The sequence below is a fragment of the Nicotiana sylvestris genome, chromosome 2 (genome assembly GCF_000393655.2).
Source record: "Nicotiana sylvestris chromosome 2, ASM39365v2, whole genome shotgun sequence".
Classification (NCBI taxonomy): domain Eukaryota; kingdom Viridiplantae; phylum Streptophyta; class Magnoliopsida; order Solanales; family Solanaceae; genus Nicotiana; species Nicotiana sylvestris.
The window spans coordinates 209,718,972-209,738,103 of record NC_091058.1 but is presented as its reverse complement, the minus strand read 5'-3'; the positions used below and the strand labels follow the sequence as shown (position 1 = coordinate 209,738,103).

At 36.3% G+C, this 19,132-nt stretch overlaps 1 protein-coding gene across 1 annotated transcript; it reads right to left on the bottom strand.

Annotated features, from left to right (window-relative positions):
* Positions 1–5,541: 5,541 nt before the first annotated feature.
* Positions 5,542–18,782, bottom strand: LOC104218096 (putative pentatricopeptide repeat-containing protein At1g12700, mitochondrial). Its single transcript, XM_070167298.1, has 2 exons — positions 18,738–18,782; positions 5,542–6,354 (listed from the first exon to the last, which is right to left on the bottom strand). Exons 1-2 carry the CDS (start codon positions 18,780–18,782, stop codon positions 5,542–5,544), a joined length of 858 nt encoding a protein of 285 aa, XP_070023399.1.
* Positions 18,783–19,132: the final 350 nt, after the last annotated feature.

Genomic DNA, 19,132 nt, shown 5'->3' with positions numbered 1-19,132 from the left:
GTCCTAATAATTTCGGATTGGATTGGATTAAAATATACCAATCCGAAATCCGATCCGAAATCCAAAATTTTAATAAACATAATCTGAAATTCGATCCAATCCGAAATTCAAAATTGAATGGATCGGTTCGGATTTCGGATATCCGATCCGAATGAACAGCCTTAGTCCCAAGCTCGAGAAATGAATTTTCAAAGGAAATTATTTTCTGGAATTGTTTAAAGAAATTTGAAATGAAATTTGATTAGAACATGATGGTATCGGGCCAGTATTTTCGTTCCGGCGCCCGGTACAGGTCTTATATATAATTTAAGACATTTCTGTGGAATTTGGTGAAAAACGGATGTCATATGACGTGATTTTGACTTAAAATTGCAAAATTGATGTTTAAAGAAGTTTTGAGAAATTTCATTGATCTCGAGATTTAATTTGATGTTCATGATGTTATTTTGGTGGTTTGATTACACGAATAAGTCCGTAGGATGTTCTTGAGGTTTTGTGTGCACTTGGTTTGGAGTTCCGAGGGCTCGGGTGAGTTTCGGGTAGGTACGTGATGTTTTAGACTTAAAACCAGAAGTTGCAGGTCTCTGAACCCACCCGTGCGGTCCACACAAAATCGTGTGCGACCGCAGAAGGGAGGGTCAGTGCAGTCCGCGGTCGATTTCGTGCGGTGTGCGGTGGAGACCTGTGCGGTCCGCGGTCGATTTCGTGCGGTGCGCGGTGGAGACATGTGAGGCCGCGGTCCATTTCGTGCGGTCCGCACAGGGCACTGGACCGTAGTACCTCAGGAAGGCCTATACGGCCGTAGTCCATTTTGTGCAGTCCGCACAGGGGGTCTCAGAGGGGTATAAATAGATGAGATTTTCAGTTATTTTGCATTTTTCAAAAAACCCAAAAATATAAGAGGCGATTTTTCAAACAACTTTTCTTCTCCAAATCAATTGTAAGTCATTTTTAACTAGTTTTCTTCAATCATTAACATCTTTTAACATGATTTCAACTTCAAATCAACTATTTTCACGGGAAAAATTGGGTGTTTTAGGTAAAACCTAGGTTTTTCAAAAATTGGGAATTTGGGCCTCGATTTGAGGCCCAATTTCAAAACAAATTACATATTTGAGCTCGTGGGGGAATGGGTAATCAGGTTTTGGTTCGAACATCGGGATTTGACCACGTGGGCCCGAGGGCGATTTTGACTTTTTGGGTAAAACTTTGAAAAACTCATTTTCATGCATTCAAATTGATTCATTTAGCGTTTATTGATGTAATTAAGTAACTTGTGGCTAGATACGAGAGAATTGGCGGAGGAATCGAGGGGTAAAGTTATAATTGAAACTTGAGTTGTGTTCGAGGCATCGAGGTAAGTGTTTGGTCTAACCTTAGCTTGAAAGATTAGGAGTTGAGTCTTATTTGCTACGTGATAATTGTTGAGTACGACATATAGGCATGGTGACGAGTATCTATACGTTGGTGTCTTGCATGACTGTGAGTCTTTATATTGTGAATATCATAATTTCGTTGTATCTTTCATGCGTTGGTGATGATTTTTAATTGTCGTGGAAAGTTTGTGGAAGGAATTGTAACCTTTGAACATCGAGGAGCATTGGCTCAAGTTATATTATGAATTGTGAAAGTATATGAGATGATTGAACCATTTGGAGCATTGGCTCCAGTGGTAAAGTGAGTTATGAAATAAAAGTGAAAGAAAGAGAAAGAGTTATTAAATTGTCCCCTTGCCGGGATATTGTTGCTTTGTTGATTATCTCCCTTGTCGGGATGTTGAGATTATTGATGTTGTTCCTTTGCCGCGATTTAATTATTTAACTGTTGTTCCCTTGCCGGGATCTCTATTACTAATTTGTTTATTCCCTTGCCCTTTTGCTTGTGATTGTTATTTGGGTGAGGAAGAGTGTTAAAACACGAAGGGTGATGTCGTGCATTGTTTGCTATTGTGAGGAAAGAGTGTAAAGCACGAAGGGTGATGCTGTGCACACTTTTATTATAAAATTGCTTTGGAGAGGATGAGAGTAAAAACACGAAGGGTGATGCCGTGCAAATTGTTGATTTCTGATTCTTTGTTGATATTCGAGTTATGTGATTTCTTTCCGTACTCGATGCTTTCTATTCGGAACTGTTATCTCCCCACATCATGTTTCCCCCTCCCACATTGACTGGTTATTTTCTGTATTTCTTTTCCGCTGTATATACCTTTGAACTGCACAGATTTATTTGGTAGTCTGGTCCTAGCCTCGTCACTACTTCGCTGAGGTTAGGCTAGACACTTACCAGTACATGGGGTCGGTTGTGCTGATACTGCACTCTGCACTGTGTGCAGATCCAGGAGCAGCTTTGGGACAGTAGTTGGAGGACTTCCTTCAGTCCACTCGGAGACCCAAGGTAGACCTGCAGGCGTCCGCAGGCCCTGGCGTCTCCCTCTATCTCTATTTCCTGTTTCATTTCCTTTTGTTCAGAAACAGTGCATTATATTTCTTCAGACCTTGTATGTAGTAACGCTTAGACAGTCTGTGACACTGTGACACCAGGTTTTGGGGTATTTGAGGTTTTAAAAGTTGTAATAGGCGTAGCCTTAAGATATATAATTGTTGACTTCCACTTATTTATTTAAAATTCCGCTTTTATCATATTATCGACTTGTGTTTGTTAAAAGAAGCAAAAATAATAATAATAATAATAATAAAAGTGTAGCAAGTAGTTAAGGTTTGGCTTGCATAGCTCCCATTAGTAGGCGCCATCACGACTCCCGAGAGTGGGAAAATTCGGGTCATGACAATCACGATGGATAAACACCTATCAAGATTTTTTTAAAAAAGGAGAAGAAATTTTCAGGAGCCACTATAGTTTAGTGGCTATTAATTTCATATAGCTACCATATATATATTTACTTCCCATAGCTAATATTTCGTTGTTACCATACTGTATTCGTTGTATTCGCGCTACTGTATTCATGAATACTGTCGCGGACTTCGACCAATAAGTAGGAAGTCCAGCTATTTAATAACAGATCTTAATTTAACTCAACAAAATTAATTCTACAACAATTAAAACTAAAAATGGAGACGAACAAAAACTCGACCCTCAAATCTTCTCCAGCTACTCTGCTTTAGATTTCCAAAAGCTCAATCCGTAGCATGGACAGATCTGTTCGCTTACTCTCTCTTGGCTTCAGATCTATTTTCTTCGCTTCAGAAAGTCCACCATCGCCACCAAAAATGGCTGCTACGACGGCTGCGTTGATGGAAAAGGGAGAGAGATTTGAGGGAGAATAAAGAGGATTGGGAATTTTGCTGATAGAAGAGAGAGAGAGAGAGAGAGAGAGAGAGAGAGAGAGAGAGAGAACATAACTGGCTTATTTCACGCCTCAATGGTAGGGTATAAAATAAATACCTATTTTGCTATAAATTAGAAAAGGTAGTTATAACTAATAATATGTTAAAATTATTTTGGTTTATAATAAATAGGATGTTTGATACAGAAGGTAAAATTTCCTTTAAAAAAGGATAGGTATACCAATTTATTAAGAAAGAGTTATTAAATCCAGTTTTTGTGGCCTGTGTCCTAAAACGATAGAGTATAGACACATGAAAGATACATTTATTCAATTAGATTATTACTTACTACTATACATAAAGGAAAGCAAAACACCTCATGGTCGTCGTGTGTGCCTCCTTGAATTAACATCTGTTCTAAGGGTATTTTTGAAATTTTGAGTTCTTTTTGGTGAATTAACATTATACAAAAAAGGAAGCTCATTTTTCTGACTTAATTTGATACTTATTTCGTTTATTGATTGTATATTAAAATTAATCTAATCTCCTACTTTGACTATGTGATACTTTTTTATAACTTATGATTTTAGATATATCATAATAAATTTATAACTATAAAATTATATCAGTAAGAGTAAATTAAGACGTTGAAGATTAAAATTATTTATATATATATATATATATATATATATCATTCTTTTTACAATGTATTCAAAATAAAAATAGTGATACTAAAATGATTGGAATAATAATTTGTACTTCTATTGAGTGGTGTAATATATTTGAAGATACAAAAGTAGTAATTTTGCTGCTAGCAATCTAAACCAAATTGCATCGATTATCTAATTTTTATTTCCAAGGCAAATTATCAGTATCTCAAGTTAATATCACGTGTTCACAGAACAAGCAAGATAATATTATGCTCTATTTGTCTCATATTACCAGTCGTGGTTACTAATACCAATGAACAAAGATTAAATATTAAGACATGAATAAGGGTAAATCAGTCGAAATTCCATTCTAATTAATTTTTTTAAGGTGCGTGTACAAGACAATCATGATCGATAATATGAGACAGAGGAAGTACTTATCGAGAATCAATAAATAAATTTTCACATAGCCATTGGGCCCGAGCTACATCACTAGTTTTTAAATAAAGATAACAGTATATTCATCAGCACAAAGCTTGTGTTGGAAATCATAATCACTAAAAAGGAAGATACCTATTTACATCTGTCCAAGATTCTTCTTACAAGGACTATAACAACTCTAATAGAGTCACAGTTTCATCTAAGCAAAATTCTTTCCACCAAAAATGAAAGGACAAAATACAGTTGAGCTTAGTTTTAGTTTTCTGTAAATAACTCCTCCTATCTTCAAAACACCTATCATTTCTTTCCTTCCATACATTCCACCAAATGCCTGCTGGTATAGCCCTCCACTTCCTTTCCAACTTAATATATAGGAGATATAGTTAAAAGGGGTTTTGGGGGACACCGGATAGTTTAAGTATGTAACCGACAAAAACGTAATAGTTTATGGGGTTTTTAGGGTATTTACTCTAAAATTCATGCATGACAAATCAATATTCTCGATAGCTTATATAAAGTCTTAAGAATGGAATGTGAAGTTTTTTATGACTTGGAACTCTGCATGTCAGTAATTAGCATAAATGTAAACATGCTGCTCAAACCATGATATGTGTTATTCCTTTTCGCAAAAATGTTTATCTTTTAACCGTATTCTAAGGGTGTGTGGCCATAGGAAAAAAAAATTCCCTTTGGACAAGATAGAATATATCTGAGGCCAAGTTATGCACCACTAGTAGCTACATCTTGAATGGTGTTTTGCAACTTTTTCAAAGCTTAAACTAGAAAGGAATTGCCATCTTAAACAACTTCCAGTTATAAGCACACCAAACTGGAAAGTAGTGTAGTAGGTCACATCAAGAGGCACAAACAAATACTAGAAGAACCAAGCATGCATTTATATACAAGATTAAGCGCTTGATCAATTTATTTATTGTCATCATCATCTAGTTCTTTAACCAAAAAGTGGAATTTCAGTCAAAACTTTAATTTAGAAGAATACGGGTTACTGATAATCAAAACTGAATAAAGAAAAGTGATTTTGCTAACAATAAGATAGACGGAAGAAAACAAAGTGAACCAATATATTCATATAGTCTTTCGTATCTTTACAAATGATCCATTCTCTTCCTTTTATAGCTATCTCCAAGTTATATGTTATGCCTTTGTCATAATATGTCTGGACATATGCCTTTTTTTTTCATCTCGTTCAAAAGGCTGATAGCTGCATCTAAATTTCTATCTTTGCAAAGGGAATCTATGACAATGTTGTAGTTAAATATGTCGGGCTTAGTGCTCCCTTGTTCCATTAACCGGAGCAAACTAACAGTTTTTTCAGTATGATCCCTTTTGCTGAGCCTATTCATGACGGTTGCATATATGACTTCATTAGGTTCACAAATCTTCTCTCTCACCAACTTTTTGAACAAGTCAACTACATCTTTGACCTTATTTTCAGCAAAGATTCCCCTAATTAGGGTGGTAAAGGTGACAACATCAAACGGAATGCCTTTCTTCAAGTAAATGGCTAACACCAAAAATGCACAATCAACACGATGCATCAAGTAATAACTGTTAATCACGATACTCAAGAAGAAATTACTAATTGGGATACCCAATTTCTGCATTTCTCGAAAAAGAGAAACAACAGCAGAGTACTGCTTCATATTTAGGATAGTCTTAAATAATTTAGAGAAATCGAAAACAGAAGGAAGAGGTTGCATCCTAACCATTTGATGGAGGAAACTAACAGCATCATCTAAACATTTGACGTTCTCAAAGTTGTTATTTACCCCAAATTTAGCCTTTGCCGAAATGGACATATTACTATGATTTGAAGAATAAACTGTAACAGTAGTTGCCGAATAAGAACGGGAAATAGCAAAGAAAGAGATAAAGGGAATACCATGGGGAGAGTAACGCACAGTAATGGTGTGCCCTAATTTTGCAGGTAACTTATACCCTTCGTTAAAATCTGGTATCTGTTATGATAAAAATCAAAATATGGTGGATGTCTACTCTTCCTCCATGATCTTTCTCACAAATGGTTAATGACATATTCAATGACATATTTTCTATGTTCAATGACATATTCCATGACATATTTTCTTCACTTTTCATGCCTATATAAAGGCTTTGTAATAGATAAGAAAATACACACAATTGAAGAAGAAAATCTCTTCCTTTCTCTCTATCTTCATTTCTTGTTCATGTTTTACTTAACTGATTTTATTTCATAACACGTTATCAGCACGAGTCTCTAACCAATTGTATATATATATCTACAAAAATTTTCCTACATTCGGAAAGATTACAATTAGAATCCATGCATATCATCACATGGTTAAATGTAAAGAGAAACTACATATGGTAAGTAATGAAATGTAAGAAGGTATGATTATCTTATACTTGTCATTCCTTTAAAATCTCATATGCACACAACTTCGTACTACACCTGTATTGCATAAGCACATATTAATATTACATCTTTTATATCACATGAATGGAATAAAATTTTCGAAGTTCTATATGTGAAAATCATAGTAGCAGTTAATTGTTGATATGATGCATGTCATGGTAACCAAGGATATTTTATATAAATTGTCTTATGCATATTTATGTGTTAACTATCTTCAATCTGTCTTGCTTTAAACATTTTTTTTACTTGGATGAATATTTTTTTCCTTTTGGATTTTTACACTTGCATATAGTACCAAAAAAAAGGAATAAAAAATAAAATAAAATTGGTCATACTGATTAAAAGCATAAATCATCTTGAAGAAAACAAGAAATACTTCACATCTTTATCTAGGTTGATTAATTACTTCTTTGAAGTTTGGAAAACAAACCAGCTATTGAGAAAGTATACTTCATAATTTATGGTCGTATCATTTGAAAGCAAACAATGATTAGTATGACTACTAGAAGAGGTATTTTTGAGTATCCATGACCTACTTGATGTTTGCTACTGACTTACCATTTTTAAGTATTTTATATGAATGATGCACAAGCTACAACTGGTAAGTTGTTACCTATAATGTCACTTTTCAGGTAATATAAATGCTGAATTTATGTATTAGTACTATATATGTGTTGTTACCTATATGGTGTACTTTTGATAAATTTATTCACTAATTGCTTGGTTGAATTGAGTGAAGGAAAGTCATGGCGTTAAATCAAATCCAATAGGTAGGGTATACCCCGAAAACAACAATATTTTTGAGAGAGACTCAATAAATATTATGACAATGATTTTATGATCCTTTTAAACTCTAATAGAATTTAGAAGAAATATTCTGACTACAAACAATTGTATTTCATATAGATGCTACAAATAATTAATAAAGCTTTACGCTGATTTGAGATTTGTACACTTATTTAAGAAAGCAAATTTGATTTGCTAAGTTGCAAATTAGTTGTGTATAACTTTCTTGGCATGTGATTGAAATTAAGGCTTGAGAATGAATCTCAATATTGTTTAGCCTATTATGTCATTAATTGATGATAAGACATCGGGATCAAGTCCTGATGCTCCATAATGATAAGAGTTGGGCTTGAATCCTAATTTATTATGGCCTAACATGCCTTTATATTGGTAAGACATTGGGTTTGAGTCCCAATGTACCATATTGATGATATAATGATGACTAAAGAAAAATAATATATTTTTAATGAAAAGGCATAAAAATTGTCCCACTTGATTTGCTCCATTTTTGAAGTGAATGTGATAATAGTGCATAATAAGTTTCAATGAAGACAAGTAGTTGAACAATGAACGTGGGCGTTCCAAATATCAAAATAATAATAATAATCATCACTATGATTATAAAAGGAGAACAATAAGGGTTCTCAAAATAGTCCTTCAAAATGTGAAGGCAATGCTTACCATCAAATTGGTATGAAAATAATAAAGCACGTCGCTGATTATGATCCATTCCTTGAAGAGAATGTGACTTGTGATAAGCATTAAGAATGCAAACTCATTCCTAAAGTTGAATGTGACAATATGTGATAAAAGCAATGAATAAAGACATGCAATTCATGATTATATGAATACCACACAACTCACCTCTAAGGGAGGTTTGAGTAAAATAAAGAGCATAAATATTATTGTGTGGTTACATGAATATGTCATTGGTCGCGTACATGTGATATGCCAAATATTATTTTGTCATGCTTTATAAAAGTTATTAAAGGCAAAATTAAAGCAAGAAATGATTTTGCTTGTGATGATTTTGACCATGATAATTTATTATGATATAATTTTCTCCGTGAAGGAGACATTTACCATATGAATGGTATGATAAAAGATCTTGTTGTACAAAAGTTGTTAAGAACTCCGGAAAAACTAATTTGTTACTACCCGGATGAATAAACTTATTCATGACATTGATATTGTAAAGTCTCAAAAGAAACTTTTTGAGTTTCAAATATATAAGTCAAAGTGATTGGCATATTGAGACTATAAATGAAAGGAAGATTGAATATCTTCATATTTCTATAATCATACCGGGTAAATATGAAAGGTTACCCGATCTTCTTTCTATTTGTACTACACAAATATAAGCATGATGCTGGAATCATATGCCACAAGTAAACTAGAGGTTTACTAAAACAAATATTAATTGGCATGACCGGTTGACCATCTCGGTTCAATTATGATGCGAAAAATTAATTAAGAATTACATTGACATATATTGAAGAATAGAAGATTCTTCAAGAATTCTCTTGTGCTGCTTATTCTCATGATATACCAGTTAAAGGTTGGGATTGAATCCTTTGATTTCTGGAAGGAATAAAAGGTGATATATATATGGGTCCAGTCACCTGCCATGTGGACCGTTTACTATTATATGATTTTAATAGATGCATCTATTTTATGGTCACATGTGCATTTGTTATCAACTTGCAGTTTGGTTTTTGCAAGATTGCTTGCTCAAATTATTAGAGCACAATTCCAGAATATAAATTATGATGATTTATCTTAATAATACTGGTTTAAATCCAAGTTGGTTTAGCAGAAATTGTATGCCTCCAATTATAGCTAAATCATTGGTTATGAGAACAAAACTCCCAAAAACGAAATTTGGTATGAGATTTATTATTTAATATACAACAGCACTTGTACGCATCTAGCCAAGTTATAAAAATTTCTCCCTATCACAATCGGTTCAGGGTCAGGAACCAAATAATTTCTATATAGAAATATGGATGTGCTATATGATTTAATTATGCCACCAAAATGCACAAAGATGAGTTCCCAAAGATGGTTGGGAAATGTGTTGGTGATTCCAACATTAGGGGGAGAAAATGGGCAGCTAAGAAAGTGATACGTGAAATGAATTATTATGAATACATATAGATCCTCGCACAAGAAAATATAAACTTGAAGTTCAAGTGATAATTCATTTACAAATTATTGCCAGACGCATTTGCTGACTCAAAGCTAAATGTCATATTTCAGCTGCTAATGCTCCAAATAGAATAAAGTCCATGAGGAACAGAGTCTATGGCACGCATGAAGTACAGACCAATCGGTTCCAAAGATAAAACTCCTTGAAGAAGGAGAGGGGCAAATATTCAAAATGGTCATAATAAGGAGGCAAGTGCCCTAGAAGAGCATCACGACATAACACTTCATAAGACTTCATGGGAGAGGCTCAGGTACCTGAAAATAATGAAATAAAGAGATCTCAATAAGTTATGTCGTTATTGGGTAATAATGGAACCGACATAAAATGATTATCGACAATATTGTTAATATAATATAGCGCTCAATATGATTAATATTGACGAGGATCTTGAGATCAAATCTGTCATGAAATTTGGACCGATAAAAGATTGGCCAAATAAAAAATACGCAATGAAATTGACTTCACTTGAAAAATGTGAAGTTGGACGGATAGTCCAACACCTGAAAGTATAAAATCAATTGAGGTATAAATGTGTTATTGTGCGAAAGGTTTAAGTCAATAGACATAAAGACGACTTGTGGCACAAGAAAATTAGTAAATATCCTCACATTGAATATATGGAGACATGTTCTCTTATAGTGGATATAGTCACTTCAGGTTTTAATCTGGCAATATATGAAAAACTTGATATGCGTATAGTGGATATCATTGAAAGATTTAAATTGTCTTGGAGCATATTAAGGTTTCCAAGAAATTTATTAAATAAAGCTTCAAAAATCCTTATACGGATTGAAACAATCAGGGCGCATGTGGTATAATCGCCCGAGAGAGTACTTGTTGAAAGAAGGGTATAAGAATAATTCAATTTGTCCTTGTGTCCTTATAAAAGGATATGGATTTGAATTTGTTATAATCGCCATGTATGTTGATGATTCAAATATCATTAGAACTCCCGGAGAGCTTCCTAAAGCAGTAGACTGTTTAAAGAAAGAATTTGAAATGAAAGATCTTGGAAAGACAAAATTTTGTCTTGGTCTACAAATTGAATATATGAAAGATAGAATTTTTGTCCTTCAATCAGCATACACTAAAAAGATTTTAAAGAGCTTCTATGTGGATAAAGCACATCCATTAAGTACCCCGATGGTTGTGAGATTACTCGATATAAATAAAGATCCACTCCGACCTCATGAAAATAATGAAGAGCTTCTTGGTCCTAAAGTACCATATCTTAATGCAATTGGTGCGCTAATATATCTTGCTAACACTACAAGGCATGACATAACTTTTTCAGTTAATGTCTTAGCAAGATATAGCTCCGTTCAAGGAGAAATTGGAATAAAATCAAGCACATATTGCGTTATCTAAGTGGGATTACCGATGTGGGCTTATTTTATGGCAATGATTGCAATACCGATCTTGTTGGTTATGTCGATGTGGAGTATTTATCTGACAAACACAAGGCTTGATCTCAAACATGTTTTGTGTTTACATGTGTGGCACTGTCATATCTTGGCGATCGACTAAGCAATCAATTGTGGGTACTTCTTCTAATCATGCTGAGATAATTGCTATTTATGAAGCAAGTCGAGAATGTGTATGGTTGAGGTCTACTATACATCTTATTCGAGACAAATGTGGTTTGAAGTGTGATAAACTACCCACAGTTTTGTATGAAGAAAATACAACATGCATAGCCCAATTAAAGGGAGGATTCATAAAGGAGTTAGGACAAAGCACATTTCACCTAAATTATTGTTCACACATGATCTTCAAAAGAATGGTGATATTAATGTGCAACGGATCTGTTCAAGTGATAATATGGCTGATTTGTTCACCAAATATCTACCGGCGTCAACCTTCAAGAAACTAGTGTACAAGATTGGGATACGAAGGCTCAACGATGTGAACTGATGATCTCATCAGGGGGAGTTAATACGCGTTGTACTCTTTTTCCCTTACAAGGTTTTGTCCCATTGGGTTTTCCTTGCAAGGTTTTTAACGAGGCAACCAAAAGGCGTATTTCTAAATATGTGTACTCTTTTTCCTTCATTAGGATTTTTTTCCCATAGGGTTTTTTCCTAATAAGGTTTTAACGAGGCACATTATTTATGGACATCCAAGGGGGAGTGTTATGATAAAAATCAAAATATGGTGGATGTCTACTCTTCCTCCATGATCTTTCTCTCAAATGGTTAATGACATATTCAATGACATATTTTCTATGTTCAATGACATATTCCATGACATATTTTCTTCACTTTTCATGCCTATATAAAGGCTTTGTAATAGATAAGAAAATACACACAATTGAAGAAGAAAATCTCTTCCTTTCTCTCTATCTTTATTTCTTGTTCATGTTTTACTAAATTGCTTTTATTTCATAACAGTATCAATTTTGTCTTTGTCGTCTTAGTATAACTACTTATATCCTTATTGGCTAACAGAAATCCACATCAGCTGCCACATTTGGAAAATAATCCCACATATTATAAACCCGACCCAACCTCCTTTAACCCGACCCGAACCAGATAGACCCACGTTTAAAGTTAAAACGAATTTGACCCCTGATTTTTTACCGGATTTACTGGTTCCGGGCTTCCCCTGTGCTAAATTTAATTGGAATAGTTCTGGTCCTAATCGGCCGGGCCGGGCATTTTATTTAAATTATTTGTAAAAATAGCATGGTATAGCCAATTTTCGGACTGGTCATTCAAAAATAGCCAGCGTTTACGAAGTCAATGAAAAATAGCCACTATTTTGCTGCAATAGAGACCGGTCCAGCATAATATACTGGAGTTCGGTGCACTTGTGTATGAACTCCAATATATTATGCAGGACCGGGATACTTTGCTGACTCCAGTATAATATACTGGAGACTGGAGCACCGGTGCTTCAAACTCCAGTATATTATACTGGACAATTATACTTGTTGGAACTCCAGTATATTATGCTGGAGTTCTAGTATACTTATGCTGGAACTCCAGTATAATATACTGGCGTATTTTCCGAGTTTTGAACAATATTTTCGCTTAGATTTATCTGGCTATTTATTTAATTTCTCCCAATTTTTTTTGATGTATTTTGAATAACAATATGTTAAGATAAAGTAAAAATATAAAACACTAAAAACTAACGTATAAAAAGAATGTTTGAATAAACTTCAAAGGCTTTCATTTCATATTTTCATTGCATAATAATACTTCAAATTAACCTGTCTAACAAACTAAACATTAAGCTTAAATAAGTCTAATAATTTTAAAATAACACAAATTGTCCCAAATCAACTTACAATCTTGAATAAGATTTTCTGGAGGACGCTCAAGATAACTCTTCATATGCCTCCTTAAACAGCCCGTGGCCTCTCACTTTCAACGAACATTTAAGACTCGATCACAGTTCTTGCACTCTACTTTGCGAACTTCTTTATTTTCTCCTATCACCACAAAGCGTTCCCAAACGTATAAGCACTCTAGAAGTACATGACATGATTTAACTTGAATTGAGAATTTGGGTTTGAGAATTGAGAGATGGGTGAATAAATAAAGAAGAGGGGGGGAGGGGGGGTCTATTTATAGTTTTTCAAAGGGCTAATTAGTAAATAATAAAAGTGTTATTTTGAAAGCCCAAAAAGGGATATTCTTACAAATTAACCATTGGGCAACGGTCAAAATGGCAGCTGACTATTGCCAACGGTCAACATTATAAAGTAAAAGAAATTAAAAAAATTAACTTAGTCGTCGAACCGTATGGGCCGGTCCGATTAATCGATTAAAAATGACATGACATTACCAGGTGGTACCGGTCTGGTTAACCTGTATCAAACCCGGCACAAGCCGATTCCTATCCCAACCCAGCCCTGCCCGGCCCGCTTACTACCAACCTGGAACCGGGCCAACCTGACCCGTTTGACACCTTTACTTCGAACCAAGCGTCCGATTCAAGCCTAACCAATCTAGAATGAACCTAAATTTTGCATACAAGTTCCAATGACATATCGAACCTATTCCAACTCCCAAAACAACAATCCGAATCTGATAACATCGAAGTCAACTCTCGGTCAAACTTATGAACATTCCAAACCTTCAAATTTCCAACTTTCACCAATGAGTGCCGAAACCTTCTAGAAATATCCAAATGCAAATTTGGGCATATGCCTAGGTCCAAAATCACCATCCAGACTTAATGGAACCATAAAAACTCCGATCTGAAGTCAAATACTCAAAACTCAAACTTGGTCAACTCTTCAACTTAAAGCTTCCTAGTTGAGAATCATTCTTCCAAACTAATTTGGAATTACTCGAAAATCGAAACCGACGATACACACAAGTCATACTACATCATACGGAGCTACTCATGCCCTCAATCCACCGAGCGAAGTACAAATGCTCAAAACGACTGGTCGGGTCATTGCATCCTCCCCCACTTAAACATATGTTCAACCACGAACATGCCAAGAGTCGTTCCAAAGCCATCGAATCGCCGTGTATCTTACCATGTATGTACCCGAGGGTGATCCTATGCCACCCTTATTCATAATAGCCTAACAACACAAAATAACTGAAGATCCTTAATTCAACCTTAGTTCATAAGCCTTAGAACCCAATTTCCAATATCTGCAATCTTTACAAGACCGAATCTCGTACTTACACACTGTATAAATCTGAACAAGCTATATCAAGCCATAACCATGGCCCAAGATAAAATCGCATGATATACCACACATTTCACATACTCATAGCAATAACTTCCGATCATAGTAATTGCTCAATATAAACTCTCGTCCTAAAACCTTCGGTTACTGCCGATGATGAAAGAAACACGTTAAAACTCATAACCACTTATCATATCAACAAGTCATAGATCCCCCTCTTGTCCGACAAGAACCAAGGTCAAATCCTAAACTGATTTCTGATATTATTCCTCCATACATACCATAATCAAGTCTGATAGTACCCATTCTAGGTCCAATGACCTTATCTCATCAAACACAACCATTCTATCGACATCCTTATAGTCTACGCACATGCGGAATTTATTCTTTTTCTTTGGAACTACTACTACGTTAGCTAGCCAGTCAGGATACTTTACCTCTCATATTGAATCGATATCAAGAAAAAATTACATCTTCTTTGACGAATTTGTTTCTGACCTCAGTAATAGGGCATTTTTTCCTGCCTCACCAGAGGGATGTTAGGATCTAGACTTGGTTTGTGCACGGCCACTCCTAGCGGGATACCTGTCATATCTGCATGCGACCACGCAAAATAGTTAACGTTAAATTTAAGAAATTCTATAAATCTTGACCTAAGCTCGGGGTTTAGTCCTGTACCCACATGGAACTTCCTTTCCAAGAACTTTTCGAACAATGCGACTTGCTCAAGTTCTTCCGATGTGGACTTTGTTGCGACCGTTTCTTCTGGTACCTGGAAATATCTTGGTACTTAATAGGATTCCGACGACTCCTCCCCCTGTTTGACTTTGTTCGGCTTGGGAGCAGGCGTCAGTTCCTGTAATTGCTATGCTACGTGTGCCTTCCCTTTGCTACTGGAAACTAAGATTGCGTTCATCTCCCTTGCCGCTGATTGGTCTCCTCTTATTTGTTTAATTCCCTTGAGAGTCGGGAATTTTAGTAATTGATGATATGTTGAAGGCACAACCTTTATCTCATGCAACCATTGTTTCTCCATGATAATATTATAGTCCATATCGTTGTCTACTACTTCAAAAAGGGTAGTCTTCACTATCCCTCGGTATTCGTGGGCCACAAGATCTCTCTTCCGGTTGTCATGCTTGCCAGATTGAACTCGGCCAGGAGTTTTGTGGCCGAAATAATACTTCCGATCAGCTTGGCTTGTTCAGGCACTCTCCACTGGATAATATTGGTCGAACTTCCTGGGTCCACCAAAACACGTTTAATTTTAAAATCTAAAACATTAAGAGAGATTACCAAGGCATCGTTATGCGGTAGCAGTAGTCCATATGCAGCTTCCTTTGTGAAAGTAATATCGTCTTAAGCGAATTCCCGAAGTTTCTTTTTATGGGTTATTGATACCTTCATTTTTTTTGCTACCGAAAATGTCATTCCATTAATCTCGTTCCCACCAAAAATCATGTTGATCTTCTCATGCTTTCGGAGGTTCCACGTTATCACGATTGCGGCCGCAGTTTTTTTGAGCCAGTCGCTTAATAATTCTCTAAGATGGCCATTTTTCAGCAATGTCGCCACCTCCTCGCGCAAATGTCGGCATTCCCATGTCTGGTGGCCATTGGTCCTACGGTATTCATACCATAATTTAGGATCCTTCAGATTGGGATCAGATCTCACTGGTTTCGAGAATCGTGCCTCCTTAATATTCCTCATAGCCAACACTAGTTCCTCTACGCTGACATTGAAGTTGTATTTGGATAGTATGGGGTAGGAGGAATCTTGGGGACTTTATATCTCCCTGTCATGCAATGATCTGTTATTGCGGTCGCGATCAACTCTCATATCGATAGCGAATCTATCTGCTGACCGAAAACCTCTCCCGCATCCTTCGGCCCTTTCATAGGGCAAAAATCGACCTCTTGAAGACTGTCAATCTGTGTCGAAATCATCCTTTGATTTATCCTTATTCTTTTCTCGGTCCCAACTCTTGGTTGATGCCGAAAAACCGAGTCGATCATCCTTAATCCTTATCTTTGACTCATATCAGTTGTGAGCATCTGCCCATGTTGTTTCCTGGAACTCGAGTGGACTTTCTTTCAATTTTCGGGAAGCATTGGAACTTCTCGGATTCAGCCCTATAGTAAGTGCTTCAGCTGTCCATTCGTCCGGTACAACCAGTAGTAGCATCATTTCTTTCTAAAATCTGGTCACGAGCTCCCACAGTAATTCAGACTCTCCTTGTGCAATCCTAAATATGTCGGACTTTTGGGCTTGTACCTTTCTGGCCCCATATGGGCTTTGATAAGAGAATCCACGAGCATCTCGAAGGAATCTATTAAGTGCTCGGGTAAGAGCAAATACCATGTCAGGGCCCCCTTCGTGAGGGTATCCCCATATCTTTTCAATAAGATTGACTCAATCTCGTGCGGAGCTAAATCGTTCCCCTTCACCACCGTTGTATAGGTGGTGATGTGTTCTTGAGGATCCGAAGTCCCATCATACTTCGGCACGTCTGGCATCTTGAACTGCTTCGGATCAATTCTGGTGCTGCATTTGGTTTGAACGACAACTAGGTGATCATTTTTGAGTCTGGCCCTTTCAATACTGGTGGTGCAACTGGAATTTGATCCATTCAGGCGTTTATTTACCTTATAAACCTTATGAACTCGGTTTTAAAGTGATCATTCTCATTGTGGTTACCGGATCCACTACCGTCCCCCCGGCCCTGTCGAAATCGACTTCGCCCTTCGGGGTGTTGTTGTCGACCCTCTGCGTTGTTTGGTTTGTGGGAGCACCAGGAAGAACTGGACCTCGTCCATTCGCGATATTGGAATCACCCGACAACGCCTCGCGAGAGATGGCCCATAATAACCTTTTGTTGCTCCCTTAGGATCCTTACTGTTTCAGCGACGTGCTCGTCTTTAGCATCATCAGGAGTTATCTCTCGAACATGTCATGGATATTGCCGCCATGGATTAGTGTGGCCTCATCCCCCTCGTTACGTGTATCACTGATCGAATCTTCGTGCTGAGGTTGATTTCCTTGGGCCTCAACGTTGTGTACGATATTGACATCGTTATCTCCTATTTTCTATGATTTTTGTTAAAAACAAAAAATCAAACGATTAGTGATATATGCAAGGATCAACTCAATTAAACAATTATCTCTAAGGCTCACGGTGGGCGCCAAAATTGTTTAGCCGTAAAACGGTACAGTTAAATCTATACGTGGTTTATAGACAAGTGAATAATTTGATCACAACACAATAAATAAATTAAATAAGAATGTAATATTTAGTGTTGAAATTGAGATAAGACAATAAAAATCCTGGTTCCGGGAGCAGAGCTTCTGGAGGGAGTAGTAACGATATTAATGAGCAAGAAGATAAAATGTTATTGAGCTTTGAATTGTATGTAGCATAAGCTTGTCATAAAATTCCCTCCCTTATAATGGTTGTTGAGCTCACTATTTATAATTGTTCCTAGAGAACAAGGTTTTAGGATTAAGTCTCTCTTAAATGACAATTATGGGGGACATTGAAGAATATGTAACGGTAGGCAATGAATGTCATATTCCCTATAACGAGCTGCGTACTTAATGCTATAAAATATTCTCGATTAAATGCTACCAGGTGTAAGCACGTGATTTTTGCCCTATATGAGAATTACTCCGAAAAAATTCAAAATAACATGATTTTCCTTGGTGTGCAATTTTGAGAATTTTGTGACATTTTTGGATAATTATTTGTATTTGTCTGTGCATGTTTATTTGTTAAATTAATAAAAAATATAAAAATATGTCGCATTTTGCATGTAAGATTTAATTCTACAATTGTTAGTAATTAAATTTGTTTTACAAAAATTAAAAATTACAAAAATAGGCATCTTTTGCATTTTTAGCATTTAATGTCCAAATATACAATTTTATGCTTAATTATTACTTAATTGTGTGTTAATTGTTATTGGTAGTTAATTTGCGCTTTTATAACTTAATTTAGTTCTTAATAATAATTTAAGTATTTTTATAATTTAGTTTTAGAAAAATAAAAGAAGAAAAGAGAGCAAAAATACAAAGAAAAATCGGATTGGGCCACTTCTTCAAATTTCAACCCCAGGCCCAAAAAATTGTCCAACCTTCCCCATGACCCGGTCCATTCTAAATCGGGTCGACCCGGTCCGCCCCATAACTAAACCATCCACCCAACCCCCTCCCATTTTTTCATTTTTCTTGTTGAAACCCAAAAACAAACCCTAAAACTAAAAACATCCGCCCCCTCTCTTCATCCTCTCCAAACACCAACCTCCCCATCAATGGCTACCTTCACCTCTACAAGACCAGCTCCCATGGCTGCCCTCGCTACTGCCCTTCTCCCTCACGCCTCACTCACGCACACACACCACCAAGAAGCCCATCTTCTCCACGTCGAGCTCAAAAGCTCGTCCATGGCTGCGTCTTCGTTGTCGACCCGTTGCCATAGCCATAACGCCATGTTTGCTGCTTCTTCTGCTGCCCGCTACGTCCAGCTCAGAACAACCAATGACCACCCCATTGATGACCCATGCGAACAAGTCGCCGCTGCTTCGTTTTCGACCATGAACAGCCCATGCGACCACGCGACTGTGGTTGCTTCATCTTCTTCGTTCTTCGTCAAGCTCGAGCTTGAGCTCGACATCCATGGCTGCCCAGCTCCACCAA